This window comes from Mastigoproctus giganteus, chromosome 7, assembly GCF_048544385.1.
Source record: "Mastigoproctus giganteus isolate SK-2022 chromosome 7, ASM4854438v1, whole genome shotgun sequence".
NCBI classification, from domain to species: domain Eukaryota; kingdom Metazoa; phylum Arthropoda; class Arachnida; order Uropygi; family Thelyphonidae; genus Mastigoproctus; species Mastigoproctus giganteus.
Genome location: NC_143581.1, coordinates 171,862,882 through 171,884,892, shown reverse-complemented (window position 1 = coordinate 171,884,892; position 22,011 = coordinate 171,862,882). Strand labels below are relative to the sequence as shown.

The following is a 22,011-nucleotide window of genomic DNA, read 5'->3' as shown; positions in this document are numbered from 1 at the left end:
TTTAAAATTTAAGTGTATCCCATCCATTCTCCTATGAACAATCACAGCTTATGCCAAGAAAAATTCTACTCCACGAGTAGAATTTTTTCAGCACAGAATTGCACAATCTCTCCAGTGCTGAATTGATTAACATGGATCTCATCATATACTCCCTCCTATTGTGTCTAGGAAGAATTGCAGCCACATTTGAATTCCATTTAAATACAATTTAATTAATTAACAGTGAAAATTAATAAGGTTAGCAAACAATTGATTAATTGACAATACTACACTAAGCTAATAGAGTGATACTTATTACGCTACTTAGTTTTACATTATACCTTACACTATACCATAATGATCACAATGTTAAATTAGTTATATCTTTAGCTAAATACAAAAGGTATATGCCCAACAAGTGATTAAAACCTGCAAACTACTTATTTATTACAATTACAACCTACTATCCTTGTGCATTACTGGTTACATGCTATGATATTTGCACCAAAATACCAATATAATAATGGTATGGGTAGTGAATTATAACTTACGCAATCATTAGCTAAATTTAAAAAAAATAAGCTAACGAATGCTACTTAGCTTATTTAATCTATTTGTAAAACACAATTTATTATATTAATTAATCAAGAATATGGTAAAAATTTCCAAAGAACTCATTTGTTTGCAAGAGGTAAAAAAAAAAGAAAAAAAAAGTCTATGACTTTGCACCTATGTGCCTAAAAATGGATAACACAAACCCATTTACTACACAGTCCTTATTTTTTCTGGTTCCTTAAACATTTTCAGTTAAATATAAATACAATTTTTATTGTATAGTACACTATAAGAAAAAAATATACAAAACATATAACAACATACCCAACCACAACATGTAATCAGCAGTTACAGGTTTTTCTGCATAGGAAAAACAGTAAAGCACTAAATGACGAATATAAAGAAAATAAAATTTGCTCAGCAGTGATATTAATGTTATCTACATATAAAAATTACCTTCAGGACATCAAGATACTCTTCTTGTGGAATAGCAGTAACACAGTACTGGGTCTTTAGAAGCTTTGCAATTTCAACATGAAATGCAGCTTTGAAATATCTGATAGTGTCACAATCATCTGGCCACTTACCACTTTTTTCGAAGTGCATAACAACTGTCAATAAAAATAAAACATATGTAACTGATGACATATTGAGTGATTTTTAAAATAGTACTGAAATATGAGAAGCAAAGCATATAGATAAATATTTTCAAAAATTGATCAATCAAATATTATGATTGCATTATGTTATATTCAGTATCATTACAACAGTAGCGCAACCATTCTATTTGTACAAATCAGGTCCGTAAGTAGGATATATTTGCTTTAGCTTAGTTAGGCCAATTGAACCTCCTCAGTGGTACAATTTAGTTCCCCACCATAACTAATGCTCCACACACACACACATACAGCATTAGTTCCCCACCATAACTAATGCTCTGTGTGTGTGTGTGTGTGTGTGTGTGTGTGTGTGTGTGTGTGTGTGTGTGTGTGTGTGTGTGTGTGGAGGGTGAAAGTGATTCTTTCACCCTTCACTGGAATATCTGTGAAAAGATCTAAACCTCCCAAACACTTCCTACTTCATTTCACAAATATATGTGGTCTCAGTTCTAATTTCAATGATGTCCATTTCCATTTACAGTCTGCCAAACCCCATGTACATTTTTTGACAGAATCTCAGTTATCGGTTGATTCAACCATTGCTCATCTCAGCTGCCCATATTATTCACTGTATGATTCCTTTTGCCTCAAAGGTGGTACTTGTGCATAAGTCCGTTCTGATATTCCCTGTCAGAGACTTAGTAATTCGGAATCTCTTTTCGATCTTCTCTGGCTTAAAATCTCTCTACCTAATTGTCAAATTCATCTGTGGTCTCTACCGTTCTCCCATCTCCACTAATCACTTGGAACTTTTTGACTTCCTCTCTTTGCAAATTGACTTTATCCAGTCCAACAGTGAGGTAATTTTCCTTGGTAAGTTCAATGTTCACAACTCCAGCTGGCTTCCATTTTCTAGTCACACAGACCCAGCTCGTCAAGATGCTGAGGCTTTTGGAATTATTAATGACTTTGCACAGATTGTTCATTTATCTACCAGAATACCGGACAATCTTAACCATACAGCCAACATGCTTGATTTTTTTTCTCACAAACAACCCGTCCAATTACACGGTTGAAGTGAGTGGTCTTTTAGGCACCTCAGATCACAACTTAGTGATTGTCTATTCTCCAGTGGAGTCTTTATCTCATGGCTATTCCCAACCTGTGTTGTTTGACATTACAAGAATGCAAAATGGGATGACCTGCGAGATTTCTTTTCTTCTTTTCCTTGTTCGGATTACTGTTTCAAAACAGTAATCCGACTGTTTCAAAACTTCTGAGAAAATGTTGACATTTGCTCAGATCGTGTCAGTGAAATTATTCTTGTAGGAATGGAATCCTTTATTCCACACTCCACTTTAAAATCTCGTCCTTTATTTAAACCTTGGTTTTCCAATAAATGTGCTAAGGCTGTTCAAGAGAAGAACACTGCATATAGTAATTGGCTTGTTTCCAATTCTTCAGTTTCATTTTCTACCTACACCAAAGCTCGCAACAATTGTAAAGTAGTTATTAATGAGTCCAAACTAGAATTTGAACAGGCTAAGAGTAGAAAACTTGCTTCTTGCCCTAATGGTAGCCGAGCATTCTGGTCTCTTGGCAAAGCTATTGGCTGCAACTTTTGCCTGTCCAAACCAGATGGTTCTGTTGTCACTTCAGCAAAGGATAAAGCTGACCTGCTAGCATCCCATTTTTCTTCCAACTCAAGTATTAATGATCTTGGTAAAACACTTCCCACCATTTCCAATATGCTCCATTCAATGCCTCCTGTGGTCTTCCATCAAAAGGATGTCAGAAGAATTTTGACAAATCTTGATGTTAAGAAAGCACCAGGTCCCGATGGTATTTTTCCACTTGTTCTCAAAACCTGTGCTCCTGAACTTACTCCTGTTCTTTGCTGCCTTTTTTCACTTTCTTATTCCAAAGGTGTTTTTCCTTCTGCTTGGAAATTTGCTCACATCCAGCCAGTTCCTAAAAAGGGTGACAAATCCCTCCCATCCAATTATTGTCCCATTGCAATTACTTCTACTCTTTCTAAAGTAATGGAGAAATCAATTAACCGCCAACTCTTAAACTACCTAGAAACCTTCCGTCTCATCAACGATCGCCAGTATGGATTCCGTCAGTTTCGATCCACTGGTGATATCTGGCTTATGTTACACGATTATGGACAAATTCAATAGAAAAGTTTGGTGAAACACAAGCAGTTGCTCTTGACATCTCAAAGGCTTTTGATCGTGTTTGGCATAAAGGTCTTCTGAACAAGCTTCCATCTTTTGGTTTGCCAACTGTTTTCTTTAATTGGTTATCCAGTTTTCTCTCTGACCGCTCACTGAGGGTGATGGTAGCTGGCTCTCTGTCTTCTAACTTCTCCACTAATGCTGGTGTCTCCCAAGGTTCTTTATTCCAAATCTTTATTTCTTTCAGGAAATGAGTGCTAAAAGCATCTTCATAGCATATCAAAGCAACTAAAGCTATGAGGCATAGGTTTGCTGTTTCTGTAAATCATATGTATTCTATGCTCATTCTGGCTGTTTTATGGGATTAAAACCAGAGTCTGTGGAAGGAAGACATGAAACCTCTCTTGAAATTGACTAACCTGGCCACAGTGTGAAAAAAGCCACAAAAATTCTCTCTGCCTTGATGGGATGATTTGAATCCAGCCTTTATTTATATAGCATGGAAAGACAGTTGTTGTTGTTGTTTGGTTTTTAGGAGCATTAGCAACTAAGGCCATATTGCTCCGGGAATATGCGGTGGTCATTCCCTGACCTTTCCGCATCCTCAGTATTTGGTGGTGACGGGCTCGAACCCCGCTCTAATCAAGAAGCGTGTGCTATGCACTGCTGCTCCTGCCCACCTGGCTATGGAGGCGCCATGGAAAGACAGCAAATCATAACCACTGTGCTACCTGTATGGTTATTCAATTGTGTAAGTAATAGTCAATTATTAATTGATTCTTGTAATTATCCATGCATTAATTGGCTAATTCTTTATTACGATTAACTGGGTTCAAAATTATATTAAAAAGGTCCCCATAAATTCAAAATAAATGGTTATTTATTTTAACGCAATTGCATGTGCAGATGTGGAAAACCACAGGTGGCACCTGACCCTAACAATATATGCATTAAATTGATAACCAAACTTTTGAAAAAAAATGCATTTAGAAATGTTAAAAATTAAAATCATATATGAAAAGAAGAAACAAGAAGATATAAAAGTTATAGGCAGATGGGCTGAGAAATAGCAACTGCAGTTTAACAAATGCAAGGTCCACCTTCCTCTTGATCTGCCTCTGAGCCTATACTGCATAAGGGTAGCAGTAATCCCAGAATAATGTATCAGCTGTATGATACTACACTCAGGGTAGTGGAAAATGAAAAGGTTCTGGGAGTAACTGTGCAGTCTGATATGAAGTTCTCTGAGCAGTGCAGACAGACTGTCAGGACAGCTCAGGGCGTTATATCAATTATACGCAGGAACCTTGCAAGCAAGGATAAGGAGATGATTATCCCATTGTATAAGGAAATGGTTAGGCCACATCTTGAATACAGCATACAGGTCTGCAGGCCTCATTTTAGAAAGGATGTAGAGCTGCTGGAACAGGCACAGAGAACATCAACTAGATTGGTGAGGGGAAACAATGGGGTGATCTTACTAAGAAAGGCTTCAGTTCTTCAAATTGCACCATATGGATACTAGGCACCTGCAAAGTTATCTCACTGAGGTGTTTAAGGCTTTGAATGGCTTAACAAAACTCGATGCACATGGGATTCTTCCTCTTGCTCAGACTATGCACATGAGTGGGCATAAATTCAAATTGAGGAAAGATGGATTCAGAATAGACATGTGGAAGTTGGCCTATAGCCAACATTTAGCTAAGGATATAACTAATTTAATATTGTGATCATTACAGTACAGCGTAACTTGATAGTGTATATCTTGTTGGTATAATGCAAGAACTAGATAGCATGATACGTATCACTGCATTTGTTTAGAGCAGTATTGTAAATTAAGTTTATTACTTTTCACCTTATTGCTTTTCACTGTTAATCAATTAAATAGTATTTAAACGGAAATCATGCCCCAGACTAGAGCAGCAAAGCAACAAGTAGCGAGAGTGCTGTGGCACAGGGGATAACCAAAGGGGACGATTCTCCAATGCATTGCAACATAAAATGTTGCAACTCATGGAATGTTTAGAACCTTTCTGGAACAAGACATGATCTAGCCATGGAGGGTATCTTTGTGGGTACTAGGTACAGGAGTGTTTCAAGAAATTGGGCACCAACTCAGAGTTCTGATGGCTGTTTATGAGAGTGTGAAGAGTAGGATAGATGCCCTTAAAGGAATTAAAATGGGGACCCATCAAGCTCTCAGCTGTCCAACTCAAAGCCAGAGCCCACTCTTGTGCATCAGGCAACAACAGCAGCAATCTTCAGGGCAAAATGCACTGGTCCCTCAGGACCTAGTTATTGTTGGTGACAATATAGTCATGGAAATATATTATGCAAAAAGGATAGATGGAATAGGACCAGGGTATGTCTGCCGGGGGCAAAAGTTGATGATGTTTAAGAGAAGCTGTCATCTTTTTAGCATTAGCATTAGTAGAGGCATTTGATGCAAGAAAGCAAGCTTATGCAGCATCAGCCAAAAAAAAAAAAAAAAAATAAATAAATAAATAAATAAATAAAAAATAACCACTTTTACTTCACCCCTCTGTTCCTTCGAAATACCTGTCCAGCTGAGCCTTAAACTTATTTAGGCTATCAACTTCCACGACAAGGGATGGAAGTCTGTTCCACCAACCAACAACCCGCTGGCTAAAGGCAAATTTCCGCATGTCTATCCTACATCTGTCTTTCCTGAATTTGAATTTATGCCCTCTCAGGTGATTATTCTGAGCAAGAGGAAGAATCCTATCAGCATTGAGCATGCTCAAACCATTCAAAGCTTTATACACCTCTATCAGATCACCTCACTGGTGCCTAGTCTCCAGACACTGTAATGTGCAAAACTTAAGCCTTTCTTCGTAAGAGCATCCCTTTGTTCCATTCACTAATCTTGTTGCCCTTCTTTGTACTCGTTCCAGCAGCTCTACATCCTTCTGGAAATGAGGCCTCCAGGCCTGTAAACAGTACTCTAGGTGTGGTCTGACCATTGCCTTATACAAGGGAATAATCACCTCCTATCCCTGCTAGAAAAATTCCTATATATCATTGACAATACACCATGACCTACTCTTGCAGCCCGTCTGCACTGCTCAGAGAACTTCATATCTGCCTGCACAATTACCCCACGGTCCCTTTCATTCTCTATCACTGTCAGTGTAGTACCACAGAGTTGATACGTTGCTCTGAGGTTGCTGTTTCCCATATGTAGTACTTTACATTTGTCAATGTTAAACTTCATTTGCCACCTCTCAGCCCATCTGCTCAACCTTTCCAGATCCTGTTGCAGCAGCATAGTGTCAGTAGTGTCCTTGACAACCCTGCCAACCTTCGTATCATCTGCAAACTTGGACATTAAGCTTGATATACCATCATCAATATCATTTATAAATACAGAAAACAATAATGGACCCAATATTGAACCCTGAGGGACTCCACTAATAACATTAGTCTACGATGAGCAGTGTCCATTGATTACCACTCTCTGTCTTCTCCCCCTCAACCACCCCTTTATCCATAGCAGCAATTTGCCTCCAATGCCACACTGCTCCAATTTGTGCAGCAGTCTTCCATGTGCAACAGTATCAAAAGCCTTTCTAAGATCCAAATATATGATATCGAAATTATTCTTTGCATCCAGTTCCTTTGGTCTGTAATTACTCGTGTCACCCTTCGATCCCCCTCTGTGAATTGGGGATACATTTGCACATCTCCAGTCCGTGGGAACCTCCCCTGAGTCCAAGGATGCTCTCATAATTATGGCTAAGGGTTTGCTTAGTTGCTTTGCCGCCTCCTTTAATATAACTGGATAGATCCCATCCACCCCAGGTGCTTTTCTTACGTTTAACTTCAACAATTTCTCTTCCACTTTGCTCTCCGTTATTACAAAATCATTAAGTATCTTTCTACAATTTGATAACCTTCTGCCATTTTCAAACCTTAATAATTCCTCACGTGTGAATGTAGATGCAAAATACTCATTCAGTTTGTTTGCTATCTGAGAAGGATCATCAACAGTCAAACCATCGATGTCAAGTGGAACAATCAGATTCATCCCCTTCCTTTTAGAGTTTATATAAGTAAAGAAATCCTTGCTGTTTTTCTTAGCATCTTTTGCCAAGGATTTCTCGTAATCTGCCTTTGCCTGCCGAACCTCCTTTGTGACCTGATTACAGATTAACTTATATCTGCCATAGGCTTCTGAGTTGCTTGATAATTTATATGCATCCCATGTATTTTTCTTCTCTGTTATGAGTCTCATTAGTTCATTTGACAACAATTTAGGCCTAAACCTTGAACAATATTTCTTAATAGGTATGAAACTTTTGATAGCTTCCACGATTAATTCCTTGAGTGCTTCCCACTTAGAATTTACTGTTGGTAACATTAATATAACTGGATAGATATAACTGCCTCCTTTAATATAACTGGATAGATCCCATCCACCCCAGGTGCCTTTCTTGTGTTTATCTTCAACAATTTCTCCTCCACTTTACTCTCAGTTATTACAAGATTATCTAGATTACTGCCAGAGTTGAATACACCTCTGGCATTCCCCTCGCTGAATAACTCCTCATGTGTGAATGTCGATGCAAAATATTCATTTAGTTTGTTAGCTACCTGAGCAGGATCATCAGTTGACCCATCGATATCAAGTGGACCAATCTGATTCATCCCCTTTCTTCTAGAGTTTACATAAGTAAAGAACTCTTTGCTGTTTTTCTTTGTATCCCTTGCCAAAGATATCTCGTAATCTGCCTTCGCCTGCCTAACCTCCTTTGTAACTTGGTTACAGATCAACTTGTATCTATCATAGGCTTCTGTGTCACGTGTTAATTTGTATGTATCCCATGCATTTTTCTTCTATGCCATATGTCTCATTAGTTCATCTGACATCTATTTAGGCCTAAACCTTGAACAATATTTCTTAGTTGGTATGTAAAGCCTAGTAGCTTCCAAGATAAGTTCTTTGAATGCTTCCCATTTTGAATTTGCTGTTGGTAACATCATCAGTTGGTCCCACTGTATAGAATTTAAATACTGTCTCAGTACATCGTAGTCGCCTTTACGAAAGCAATAACCCTTCCCTTTACCCCTAATGGTAGTTACCTCTTTGAGTAAATCCCACTTTAGCACACTGTGATCACTGCCACCTAGTGGTTCATTTATCTGCAGATTCTTAATGCATGAAGAATCACTATTGATAATCAAATCAACAGTATTACTCCCTCTAGTTGCCTCCCGAACATGCTGATGTAGAAAACAATCATCCAATAAATACACAAACGCCTTGCTAGTGTGTGAGTGACCAACCCCCAAATTCCAGTCAATATCTGGGAAATTAAAATCCCCCATTATAAGACTCTCTGATTTACTGGCCCACTCTATTTCCCTGTACAGTTTCTTATTATACTCATCAGAGTCATTAGGCCTATAGCACACTCCTACTCTCAATTTTGATCTCCCAATGCTTATGTCACACCAAACTGACTCGACACTGCATTGTCCAGTGATGTCGACTGGCTTCACTTCCTTTGATTTTATGTATTTCTTAACTAATAGCATAATCCCTCCTCCCTTCCTATCCTGTCTATCCTTTCTGTACACATTGTACTCCCCAAATTCCAGTTCTGCATTCCTTATATCTGTGTGACACCACGTCTCTGAATCCCAACAATATCTGCCTTTGATGTTTTGAGCAATACCTGAAATTTATCAAATTTATTTACTAAACTCCTAGCATTGGTGTACACGCAAGTATACATGCACCTGTTCTTTTTCTTAGCTACCCTAACACAACCCATGTGTTTACTTGTACCCCAATGATTCCCAGCAGTCTCTGAAATATCCTGCATCTTATTTTCCAGGCTGCTGCTCATTCCAATAGAAGCAGTGCAAGAATCACTTTCACCTCTGCCAGTGGCTACTGATAATCTATTAGTCCTTGTATCCTCCCAAACTAACAGTTTTCCGACCCACCTAACACTGCCTCGATAGCATCAGCAAACATTCTTGCACCATTTCTATTTAAGTGTATCCCATCCCTGTAGAAGCAGTCTCTCGTGTTAACAAGTAGAGACCAGGCTGAAAAAAATTCTACCCCTTGAGCCTTGCAGAATGTTTCCAGGGGAGAATTGATCGACAGGGCTCTCATCATATACTCCCTCCTATCGTGTCTGGGCAGAATTGCAGACATCTTAAAGGGCAAAGGGTGATATTGTTGTACACAATGACACTAGTGACATTAAGAGTAGAAGATCTGCGGCGTTAATTAACAAGTACAAGAAAATGTTGAGAAAAGTGCGGTCTTAATTAACAAGTACAAGTAAATGTTGAGAAAAAGTGTGGTCTTAATTAACAAGTACAGGTAAATGTTTAGAAAAAGTCGAGAGTTAGGGTTAACTTTGAAAGTGTGCAATTCTGCCCAGACATGATAGGAGGGAGTATTTGATGAGCACCTTGTCAATCAATTCGGCTCTGGAGAGATTGTGCTCATGGGTTAACATTTTTCTCAGTGTGTTCTCTGCTTGTTAACAGGAGAGACTGATTCTACAGGAATGGGATACACTTAAATACAAAAGGTGCAAGAATATTCGCTAATGCTATTGAGGTAGTGTTAGGTGGGTCGGAAAACTCTTAGCTTGGGGGATTCACAGACTAATAGACTAACATCAGCCGCAGGCAGAGGTGAAAGTGATTCTTGCAGTACTTCTATTTAGACCGGGGTTCGAGCCCGTCACCACCAAATACGGAGGATGCGGAAAGGTCAAGGAATGACCACCGCATATCCCGGAGCAATATGGCCTTAGTTGCTAATGCTCCTAAAAACCAAAATAACTAACTAACTAACTAACTATTACTTCTATTGGAATCAGCAGCATCCTGGAAAGCAAGGTGCTGGAGATTTCAGGAACTGCTGGGAGTCATCATGAAACAAGTGAATACATGGGCCGCATTAGGGTAAGAACAGGTGCATGTATACCAATGTTAGGAGTTTAGGAAATAAATTTGATGAATTTTAGGTGCTGGTCAAGACATCAAAGGCAGATATTGTTAGGGTATCAGTAACACGGTGGCACACAGATATAAGGAATGCAGAATTGGAAATCAGGGAGTACAATGTGTACAGAAAGCATAGGCAGGATAGGAAGGGAGGAGAGGCTATGATGTTAGTTAAGAAACAAAATCTAATGCAGTGCAACCAGTCTACTTTGGTGACAGTGAAATGTTGAGTCAGTTTGGTGTGACATAAGCACTGAGGAAGCTAAAATGAGAGTGGAAGTGTGTTATAGGCCTAATGACTCTGATGGGTACAACGAACAACTATACAGAGAAATAGAGTGGGCCAGTAAATAGGATTGTCTTATAATGGGGGATTTTAACTTCAAAGATTTTGACTGGAACTTGTGGGCTGGTCACTTGCACACTTCCAAGGCTAGTGTGAATTTATTGGATGATTGTTTTCTACAGCAGAATGTTCGAGAGGCAACTAGAGATACTAATACTCTTGATCTGAATATAAGCAGTGACTCTTCATGCATTAAGAATCTGCAGTTAAAAGGAACCACTAGGTGGCAATGCTCACGGTGTGCTGATATGGGATTATTATTTAAAGATGTAACTACAATCAGAGGTAAAGGGAAGGGTTTTTGCTTTCGTAAAGATGACTATGGTGGTCTCAGACAGTTTTTAAATTCTATACTGTGGGACCAACTCATGATGTTACGAACAGCAAATTCTATATGGGAAGCATTCAAGGAAGCAAACTTAGAAGCTATTACACTTTTCATACCAACTAAGAAATACTGCTAAACGTTTAGGCCTAAATGCCTGGCAGATGAACTAATAAGACTCATGGCAGAGAACAAAAATGCATGGGATGCATATAAATTATCAGGTGGCACAGAAGACTATGGTAGATATAAACTAGTCTGTAACCAAGTCACAAAGGAGGTTAGGCAAGCAAAGGTAGATTATGAGAAATCTTTGGCAAAAGATGCAAAGAAAAACAGCAAAACAGCTTCTTTACTTATGTAAACTCTAGAAGGAAGTGAATGAATCAGATTGGCCCACTTGACATCGATGGTTCGATTGTAGATGAACCAGCTGTGGCAGCTGACAAATTGAATAAGTATTTTTCATCTACATTCACATGTGAGGAAGTCTGTAGGGAAGTGGAGGCCAGACGCTTAAACTCTGGCAAGGAGCTAAATGATTTAGTAAAAACTGAGAACAATGTGGAGAAGAAATTATTGGATGTGAACATAAGAATGGCACCTGAGGTGGATGGGATCTATCCAGCTATATTAAAGGATACAGCAAAAGAAGTAACCAAACCCTTAGCCATTATTATGAAAGCTTCCTTGAACTAAGGGAGATTCGCATGGATTGGAGATTTTCATATGTGTCCCCAACACAAATGGGGATCAAAGGTTGGACTAACGTTATTAGTGGAGTCCCCCAGGGTTCAGTGTTAAGCCTATTGTTGTTTTCTCTATTTATCAATGATAGTGATGAAGGTATATCAGGGTTAATGCCGAAGTTTTCAGAAGTTATGAAGGTTAACAGGGTTGTTAATGACAGTAATGACAGTACAATACTGCAATAGGATCTAGAAAAGTTGAGCAGGTGGGCTGACAGGTCACAACTGAAGTTTAACATTGACAAATGTAAAGTAATACATATTGATAGCAGTAACCCCAGAGTAATGTACCAACTGGGTGGTACTACACTCAGGGTAGTGGAGAATGAAAAGAACCTGAGGGCATTTGTGCAGTCAGGTATGAAATTTTATGAGCAGTGCAGACAGACTGCAAGAGCAGATCATGGTGTCTTGTCAATGATATATAGGAATTTTACTAGCAGGTTTAAGGAGGTGGTTGTCCCCTCGCATAAAGCAATGGTCAGGCCACACACTTTCAGCCCCACATACAGGTCTGGAGGTCTCATTTTAGGAAGGATGTAGAACTGCTGGAACTAGTACAGAAAAGGGCAGCGAGATTGGTGAGTGTAACAAAGGGTTGCTGTTACCAAGGAAGGCTTAAGTTCTGCAAATTGCAGCATCTGGAGACTAGGCACCTGCGGGTCATTTAATTGAGGTGTATAAGGCCTTGAAGGATTTGAGCAAGCCGAATGATGATGGGATTCCTTTTCTTGCTCAGATTACTCACCAAAGAGGACATAAATTCAAAAAATTAAGGTAACACAATTGTAGAATAGATGTGTGAAAATTTGCCTTTAGCTATTGTGTGGTTGATAGTTGGAACAAACGTCCATTTGTCGTAGTGGAGGTCAACAACTTAGAAAGGTGATGAAATCAAATTGGTCCTCTTGATATTGATGGTTTGACTGTTGATGAATCTGCTCAGGTTTCTGACAAACTAATGAGTATTTTGTATCCAATTCACACATGAGGAACTCTTTAGGGAAGGGGATGCCAGACGTTTATCAAACTAACACAGAGCTAAATGATTTTGTAATGACTGAAAGGAAAGTTTAAGAGAAATTGTTGAGGTTAAACATAAGAAGGGCACGTGAGGAGATATGATCTGTCCAATTATATTAAAGGAGGTAGAAAACCCTTAGCCATAATTGTGAGAGCATTTTTGGATTCAGTAAAGGTCAGTAAATGTGTGAGTTTATCCCCATGTCACAAAGGGTGACACAAGTAATTACGGAACTGTTAGTTTAACTGCTGTTCCAGGCTAAATAATGGAATTGCTGTTAAAAGTAACAAAGGAACATCTATGTAGCAAATGTATCCCCAATTCACAAAGGGGGAACGAAGGGTGACACGAGTAATTTCAGACCAGTTAGTTTAACTTCTGTTCAGGGTAAAATAATGGAGTCACTGGTTAAAGATGCATTGCAGGATCATCCAGACAAGACTGCAGCAATAATTTAGACAAGGCATGGGTTTGTTAAGGGAAAGTCTTGTCTGACAAATTTGATAGGATATTATGATGTGGTTACAAAGGAACTGGATGCAAAAAATAATTTTGATATCATATATCTGGATTTCAGGAAAGCTTTTGACACTGTTGCGCATGGAAGACTATTGTACAAATTGGAGCAGAATGGTATTAAGGGTAAGTTGCTACAATGGATAAAAGGATGCTTGAGTGGGAGAAGACAGACGGTGGTAATCAATGGGTGCTACTCTTCGTGGACTAATGTTATTAGTGGAGTCCCACAGGGTTCGGTGTTGGGTCCACTGTTGTTTTGTATATATATATATCAATGATATTGATGAAGGTATATCAGCCTTAATGTCGAAGTTTGCAGATGATACAAAGGTTGGCAGGGTTGTTAATGACAGTAATGGCAGTGTGCTACTGCAACAGGATCTAGATAATTTGGGCAGATGGGCTAAGAAGTGGCAACTGAAGTTTAACCTTGACAAATGCAAAGTACTGCATATGGGTAGAAGTAACCCCAGAGAAACGTACCAACTGTGTGGTACTACACTTAAGGTGGTAGAAAATGAAAAAGACCTGGGAGTAATTGTACAGTCAGATATGAAGTTTTCTGAGCAATGCAGACAGGCTGCCAGGGCAGGTCATGTGGTTTTGTCAATGATATAAAGGAATTTTGCTAGCAGGGAGGAGGTGGTGATTGTCCCTCTGTATAAGGCAATGGTCAGGCCATGCCTTGAGTACTGCGTACAGGTCTGGAGGCCTCAATTTAGGAAGGATGTAGATTTACTTGAGCGACCAGGTGTCTTCAAGACGCCTGGTCAGCGTGAAGAGGAAAAGACCAAACTCCCCAGCATATGACAGCACAACAATAAAAATGGCCCTCAGTCCCCAGCAGCTTTCACTCTCCCTCTTACGGCAGCGAGAGGATCAGAGTGGAAGCAGAGGATGCTAAGAATCTCTGGGTACGACCAGGCTGCCATGCACGGAAACTGAACTTGGCCTGTTATAACGTAAGATCACTCATCGGTGAAGACAGGATATTAGAGCTGGAAAAAGAATTAGAAAATGTGAATTGGAATATCATCGGTTTGGCTGAAGCAAGAAGAAGAAATGAATCACTTATAAGTTTATCAAGTGGAAATCTGCTGTACACCAATGGAAACAGTGAAAGGAGTGAAGGTGGAGTTGGGTTTCTGGTCCATAAAGATTTTAAAAACAACATTTTGGAATTCAAAAGTACATCACCAAGGGTGTCAAGACTAATACTCAAGATTTCTAAGAGGTACAAGTTAAAGATTATAATGATTTATGCACCAACAGCGAGCCATGATGATGAAGAGGTTGAAGAAATGTACACCGAAATTGAGAGTCTTCTAGATGAGCAGAAAACCCACCACACTATTATTATGGGGGACTTCAATGCTAAGGTTGGAAAAAGGAAAAACAGCACAAAAAGAGGAACTATAGGAAATTTTGGAATTGGTGAAAGAAATAAAAGAGGTGAAAGACATGTGGAATTTGCAGAATCTCAAGGACTGTCAGTAATGAACACTTTTTTCAAGAAAAGGGTGAACAGAAAGTGGACATGGAAGAGTCCAAATGGATTAACAGCTAATGAAATCGACTTCATTCTCACTAACAGAAGATATATTGTGAATGATGTTACCGTCCTGAATAAGGTAAATGTTGGAAGTGATCACAGAATGGTAAGATGTACACTTGACATAGATGTAGGAAAGGAAAGGAAAAAACTGACTCAAGTAAATAATACAAAAGTCTTTGAGATAACAGAGGAGGAGAGAAAGCAGTATGTACTGGAACTTAAGAACAAGTTTGAGCTTCTGCAGACTGCTCAGGACCAAGATATCGATGAGGAATATTACAACTTTCTGAAAGTGATAAAGCCCAAGAAACCTATAGGGAAAAAGAAATCCAAAGAAGAAAAAATTAGTCAAGAAACACTTGTCATGATGAACCGAAGACGACAAATGAAGAGCAAGAAAAACACTGACAGGGAGAAAATTGAGTATACTGAGTTATGCAAAGCCATTAGAAAGAGACTCAGAGAGGACATAAGAAGATTTAACACAAGAAAAGTAGAACAAGCATTAAGGGAAAACAAAGGATTTAAATCAGCAGCCATGAGCAGTAATACAGAAAGACAAATGATACTGAAACTGAAGAATAGCGATTGTGTACTTATAAACAGCAGAGAAGGCATAATTCAAATAGCAGAAGACTACTATAGAGAATTATACAAGGAGCGAGGAAATGATGCCAGCAGTGGGGAAGATGGATTGCAAAGTAGCAACACATACGACATACCCGATATTCTTCCTGATGAGGTAGAACATGCATTGAAGAAAATGAAGAATCAGAAAGCCCCGGGGGAAGATGAAGTTACTGTAGAGTTGTTAAAATTGGGAGGAAGAGACATAACACAAAAACTGGCAAGGCTCTTCACAAAGTGCATTAGAAAAGGTGTGACGCCTAAGCAGTGGAATAATGCAATCATAGTTTTGCTGCATAAGAAAGGAGATAAATCAGAAATCATAGACCAATTAGCTTGTTATCCCACATCTACAAGTTGTTCACAAGGATCATTACTAACAAATTAGAAAGAATACTTGATGAGAATCAACCGAAAGAGCAAGCTGGCTTTAGGACAGGATTCTCAACTATGGATCACCTTCACGTAATATCACAGCTAATGGAGAAAGCAAATGAATATAAAACGCCATTACGCCTGGCAATTGTGGATTATGAAAAGGCATTTGACTCCATACAGCATAAGGCAATGTTTCGGGCACTGGAAAGACAAGGCATAAGATACCCCATATATTATGATTTTGAAGAAAATATATGAGAGTGCTACCTCCTTTATTAGACTAGACAAAGACAGTAGCAAATTTAAAATCGAGAAAGGAGTTCGACAAGGAGACACAATATCTCCGAAGCTGTTTACTGCTGCCCTTGAGGAAGCTTTCAGAAGATTAGACTGGTCACAGAAAGGAGTCAATGTAAATGGAGAGTACTCAAGCCATTTACGATTTGCAGATGACATTGTGGTCATAAGCCATGATCCCAAAGAATTAGAGGAAAATCTTAATCAGTTATGCACAGTTAGTAAGGATTTTGGACTAAAGATAAATATGGCTAAAACAAAAGTAATCATGAACAAGTATGCCACGGAATGGGAAATAATGATTGAAGGAGCAGTAATTGAAAAGGTGGAGTCATATACTTATCTGGGACAAGTTATTATCTGTAATAATGATAAATGGCTGGAAGTATAGTCACATACTGAAGAGCAATATCCCAGTTTGTCTGAAACATAAAATAATGAATCAATGTATACTCCCCACCATGACTTATGGAAGTGAAACTTGGGCACTCACCAAAAGAATGGAAGAGAAGCTGAAAACTACACAGCGAAGAATGGAGCGAATTATATTGGGAATCAGACTGTTAGATAAGAAGAGAAACACATGGATTAGGCAGCAAACTCAAATAAAGGACATTCTTATCAAAACTAAAGAACTAAAATGGTCTTGGGCAGGACACATAGCTCGAAGACATGATGACAGATGGACTAAGAAAATAACAGAATGGTACCCAAGAGGAGCTAGAAGAAAACCTGGAAGACAAAGGCGGAGATGGATAGATGAAATTCATGAGTTTTTGGGTAGTAAATGGATGGCCGGTGCTCAAAACAGAAGGAACTGGAAAGTTGCTGGAGAGGCTTTCATCCTGCAGTGGATTGAAAATGGCCGATGATGATGATGATGTACAGAGAAGGGCAACAAGATTGGTAAGGGGAATGAAGGGATCCTCTTACCAAGAGAGGCTTAAGTTCTGCAAATTGCAGTGGCTGGAGACTAGGTACCTGCGCGGTGATCTGATTGAGGTGTATAAGGCCTTGAATGGGTTGAGCACGCTGAATTCTGATGGGATCCTTCCACTTGTTCAGATTACGAACCTAAGGGGGCATAAATTCAAACTAAGAAAGGACAGGTGTAGAATTGATGTGCGGAAATTTGCCTTTAGCCAGCGGGTGGTTAATTGCTGGAACAAACTTCCATCTGTCGTTGTGGAAGTTGATAGGTTGAATATATTTAAGGAGGAACTGGACAGGCATTTGGAGGGAATGGTGTGATTTTTTTTTTTTTTTTTTTGGCTGATGCTGCATAAGCTCATACACTTGCTTTCTTGCATCACATGCCACTATTACTATTACTATCTAGACAAGGCTGCTTATAGCATAAAACTTATATGGCCTAGATAACATATTATAAAAATAGAAAATACAAATGCTTCTCTAATTTCTACATGTAGATTTCTTTTTTTTTTTTTTTGAAAGTTACCTTCTAGCGGTTGAATCCATCTTGGTGTCCTCTTTGGCCTTTTCCTTGGTATAATTCTGTTATCCTTGATAAATTTGAGATGCTTTTTTTGCAAACAGCTGGTTGGCAAAGGTGGAAATACCTGGGTGGGGGAGAGAATACATCCTTAAATGCTAGAGTATTCTACAATGCAATTAATATGAAAATATTAATTTTCAATTAACAATTGTTATGCTTATTATATGAATTTCCAAGAACACTTGGCTCCAACCCAAACTATTAGGATTCTAGAACTTTCTCACAGCACTGTCTGTCCATTCTTCTATTATATGAAAACCAGTGGTGCCCTTTGGCATTATCAACTGGTAGTGCCAAAATATCCCCCTCCCCCCACCTTTAGAACATTGCTTTTCCACAATATTAAAATTGGCCAGATTCCATCTAATCATTTTAATTTTCAAATTTATCCTCATATGACAATGACAAAAAAGTTTTTTTTTTATTTTAATAAATTAGTTATAGACTTTTATGAATAAGGTAACCAATTCATATAAACACTAACAAAAGTATATAAGGTTATTATGAATAAGGTAACCAATTCATATAAACACTAACAAAAGTATATAAGGTTAGAAACTACAGCCAGTCTTGCTTTGGTGCAATCCACTCATCCACTGGCAACTAAGAGAAGAGCTCCAAAATACCACTATGTGCATGTGTGGGTTATGTGCTATATCGAAGCAATGAGAGCGACTTCCAGGATAGCAGGCTTTCCTGAAGTTCTGAAGACTTGCAAATAATTATGATTACTATGTAACATTTACTCATATATAATATTTGTTATAAATAGAAGACAAACACAAATCAGTAATAAGCAAAATAAATATAAAGAAAGTGTTTACTTTTATTTTTTCAGTGTTATTGTGGCAGTTTCGTGACTCAGTGGCACTTGATAACAAATGCTTAAAACTGAATTTCCATCAGGAAACTTGAATATTTCAAGTTTTGCAATGGATGGTACCAGAAAACCTTTGCAAATGCATTAGTCACAAATTTCCGTAAATACTTGTGCAAAACTCCCACACCTTTCATAGATTGAAGAAAAAGCAAAGAGCTGAGAGGCAGAGAATAAAAATGCACAGAATAATTAAAAGGCATCAGGGGATACAGAGTCTCACAATAAGTACAAACTCTACAAATTGGTGTGTAATCAAGTTACTCAGGAAGTTAGGCTAGTTACGGCAGATTATGAGGTCTTTGGCTAAGAATGCAAAGAAAAGCAACAAGGAATTCTCTGCATATGCCAATGATTGAAGGAAAGGGATGAATACATTGGTCCACTGGATATGAATGGTATTGCTGTTGATGATTTGTTGATAACAAATGCTTAAAACTGAATTTCCATCAGGAAACTTGAATATTTCAAGTTTTGCAATGGATGGTACCAGAAATTCAACTCATTATGAGCTGTCTTTTAAAAAGTGTGCAGCAAAAGTGCTGACATTGAAGCTACAAAGGAATGGAGGGAGAAATATTTAAAATATGGTTTATTGATATAAGACGGGAATGATATCTTCAATGCTGAAAAAACTGGTCTCCCCCCCCCCCAAGTTGCTGCTTGATAAAAATCTTACGCTTAAAAGTGAGAAATGTAGTGGTGGAAAGACAAGACAAGACAAGACAAAGGATTACAATGGTTTTTTGTGGCAAATATGTCTGGCACAGAGAAGCTTCCTCTCTTAATCACTGAGGAGTTTGAAAGGTTTGAAGGCATTTCCAACTATGTATCGCACACACCATAAGGCTTGGAGGTTATCGAAAATCTAATAAGAATGGATGAGTGACTTAGACGGCAAGATGAGCAGGGAGAATAGAAAAATTTTGCTATTTGTGGATAACTGTAAACCTCATTGCCAAGTAAATGGTCTATGTGCATTAGTTCTTCAACCATTTGATAACATGTAATGCAGTGCTTTAAAAAAAAAATTATCAAAGAATTCTATTAAACAAAATTGTGCTTTGTCTTTCAAGACAATGTGCTGCAGACAATGATTTTGTGTGTTTTAGCATGGAATGACGTTGACAAAAAAGTAATTGCCAGATGCTTCACACAATTTGAAGTAGAATTTGTCACCACGAATGATGCAAGGAATGAAGCTTTGCATGCTTCTTCCACAATTAATCACTAAGAACAGTCTCATAATATTAAAGAATTTTTGTGGATATGCATCATTGCCTAAACTTAGGGGAAAACATGTTTTGAAGACTAAGCCGAAGTGGATGTTGCGTGCTTCAGACCTAATGGAACCTGAAATTTGTAATGACAAAGAAGAGAAACTTATGAGTGAGAGGTTAGGAAAGAAGTTTTACTGAAGGACACTTATCAAAGATTAGAACTTATAAAATGTTTTTTCTCAACCTAACTGCAAGTCAATTAAGCACCTTCATAATTCTCTTTTACAACATGCTCTGTCACTGAAACAGCACATACTGACAGATTATTTTAAAGTATGAAACCAATTTCCCTGTCCATGGTTAGACCAGGATATTTATGTGTAAGCATATATACATGCACATCATTTGCAAATTAATTAATCTAACTATACTGTACAATCAAGGAAACATGCGCAAGCTTCATTTTCTACATTCTTTTGCTGATTTGTATGAATATCCTCATATAATGACCAATTTTCTTGTTTCACTGGGAGTTGCTATAAGAGCTTCAACTGTATATACTTTCTAAAATATCCCACACTACATTATTTATAATATTAAATTTTACAAAAATTAAAACTTACCAAAAAATCACAATCAATAAAAGTTCATGATAATATCCAAAATATGCCTGATAACTTAACTCACAATGAATGCAAAACCTTTAATATTCTTTCCTTCACATAAATTATTCTCATCAAAATGTTATCTAAGCTTCTTTTGCTTTTTACAAATTCATCTCAGCAGATGCAAAATTTATACAAACTATTTTTTATCTAGTGTAATGAGACAACCCCTCATTTCAATTCTACCATATGGTACAATGCCTTTAGATTATGTTGCAAAGTATGTATGTATACACTATCACGTGTAAATGCGCTCACAATTCATTCCAGAAAAATAATCCAAACACTGCATTCCAGGTGGCAGGGCTGTATTAGTCTGTGAAAATGGAGGGTGACATTGATGTACATTTGAAATAATGATATTACATTGAGTTCCTAAAAATTCAGAGAACATTGTACCCGTTGATATTCACCAACATTTTAAGATGTTTATGGGGAACACAGCAGTTGATGTGAGCACAGTTAGGCAGTGGGTCAGATATTTATGTGAGTGCTGATGGTAGTAGTTTGAAGGACATGCCAAAATTAACCACTGCTCACACTATAGTGATGGTGGAAAATAAAGAGAGAGTGGATAAACTGATTTGCAAAGATTGATGCATTAAGACTCTCAAGAGTGGGAATAGGTGCTTTAATGCAATGGAAACAATTCTGAATACAATAAGTTGTGCTGTTTGGGTTCCATGAATGCTAATGCCGGATCACCAAGTGATCCGGCATTAGCATTCATGGCAACAAATAACACTGCACAAATAGCAAAAAGTGTAGGCCTGTGCCAATCTATCTTCTAGAGTGGTATGAGACCATGGGCAATGACTTTTTTTGACAGCATCATCACTGAAGATGAGATCTGAGTAAAGCACTATGAACTGGAGTGAAAGCAGCAGTTTGAAGTGGGAGAATAAGGATTCACTGATAAGAAAGAAATTCAAGGCTCAGTCAGCTGATAGAAAAACCGCATGTTCTGTCTTTTGAGCCAAGAGAGGGGGGGTTATCCTTATGGATTTCCTGTAACAGGAACACATAATCAATTCTGCACATTATGAATAGTCACTGAATAATCGAATACATAAATTGAATACAACTTATATATATATCTGTACTAATGCTCATATTGTGCACTTACCCTTGGGGTAACTGCACAGTATGATACAAAGTTCTCAGTGCAGATAGGAAGCTAGGATGGCTGACACAGATCTGTTAATGGTATACAGAAACTTTGAAAGCAGGAACAAAGAGGTAAATATCCCAAATGTATAAAGCAACGGCTATGCCACATTTGGAATACTGTATATAAATTTGGAAACTTCATTATACAAAGGTTACATGCAATGTAGAGCATAAATTTAAATTGAAAAAGGATGGATATAGAATACATGTGCAGAAACTTGCGTTCAGCCAGAAGGTAACTGATTGTCAACACAACTAACTACTCCCACATAATGTTGTGGTAGTAGGTAATTTGAATAAATTTAAAGAAGAATGGAACACTCTATTAGAAGGAAAAGGAAGATGAAGTTGGTGATTTTTTTTTACTCTATAAACTTGCTTCCTTGTATCACCTTGCGAGTACTAATAGTCATATTTTTATGATAATTTCATTT

The 22,011-nt window shown here is 38.0% G+C and overlaps 1 protein-coding gene across 1 annotated transcript in view; it reads right to left on the bottom strand.

Moving 5' to 3' along the window:
* LOC150083336 (nucleolar protein 6-like) overlaps positions 1–22,011 on the bottom strand; it is a 485,807-nt gene that overhangs the window by 219,049 nt on the left and 244,747 nt on the right. Inside the window, exons 15-16 of the mRNA XM_090377194.1 lie at positions 17,589–17,709; positions 991–1,145 (exon numbers count right to left, since the gene is read on the bottom strand). Coding sequence (XP_090233320.1) covers positions 991–1,145; positions 17,589–17,709 — 276 coding nt within the window. The remainder of the gene's footprint in view (positions 1–990; positions 1,146–17,588; positions 17,710–22,011) is intronic.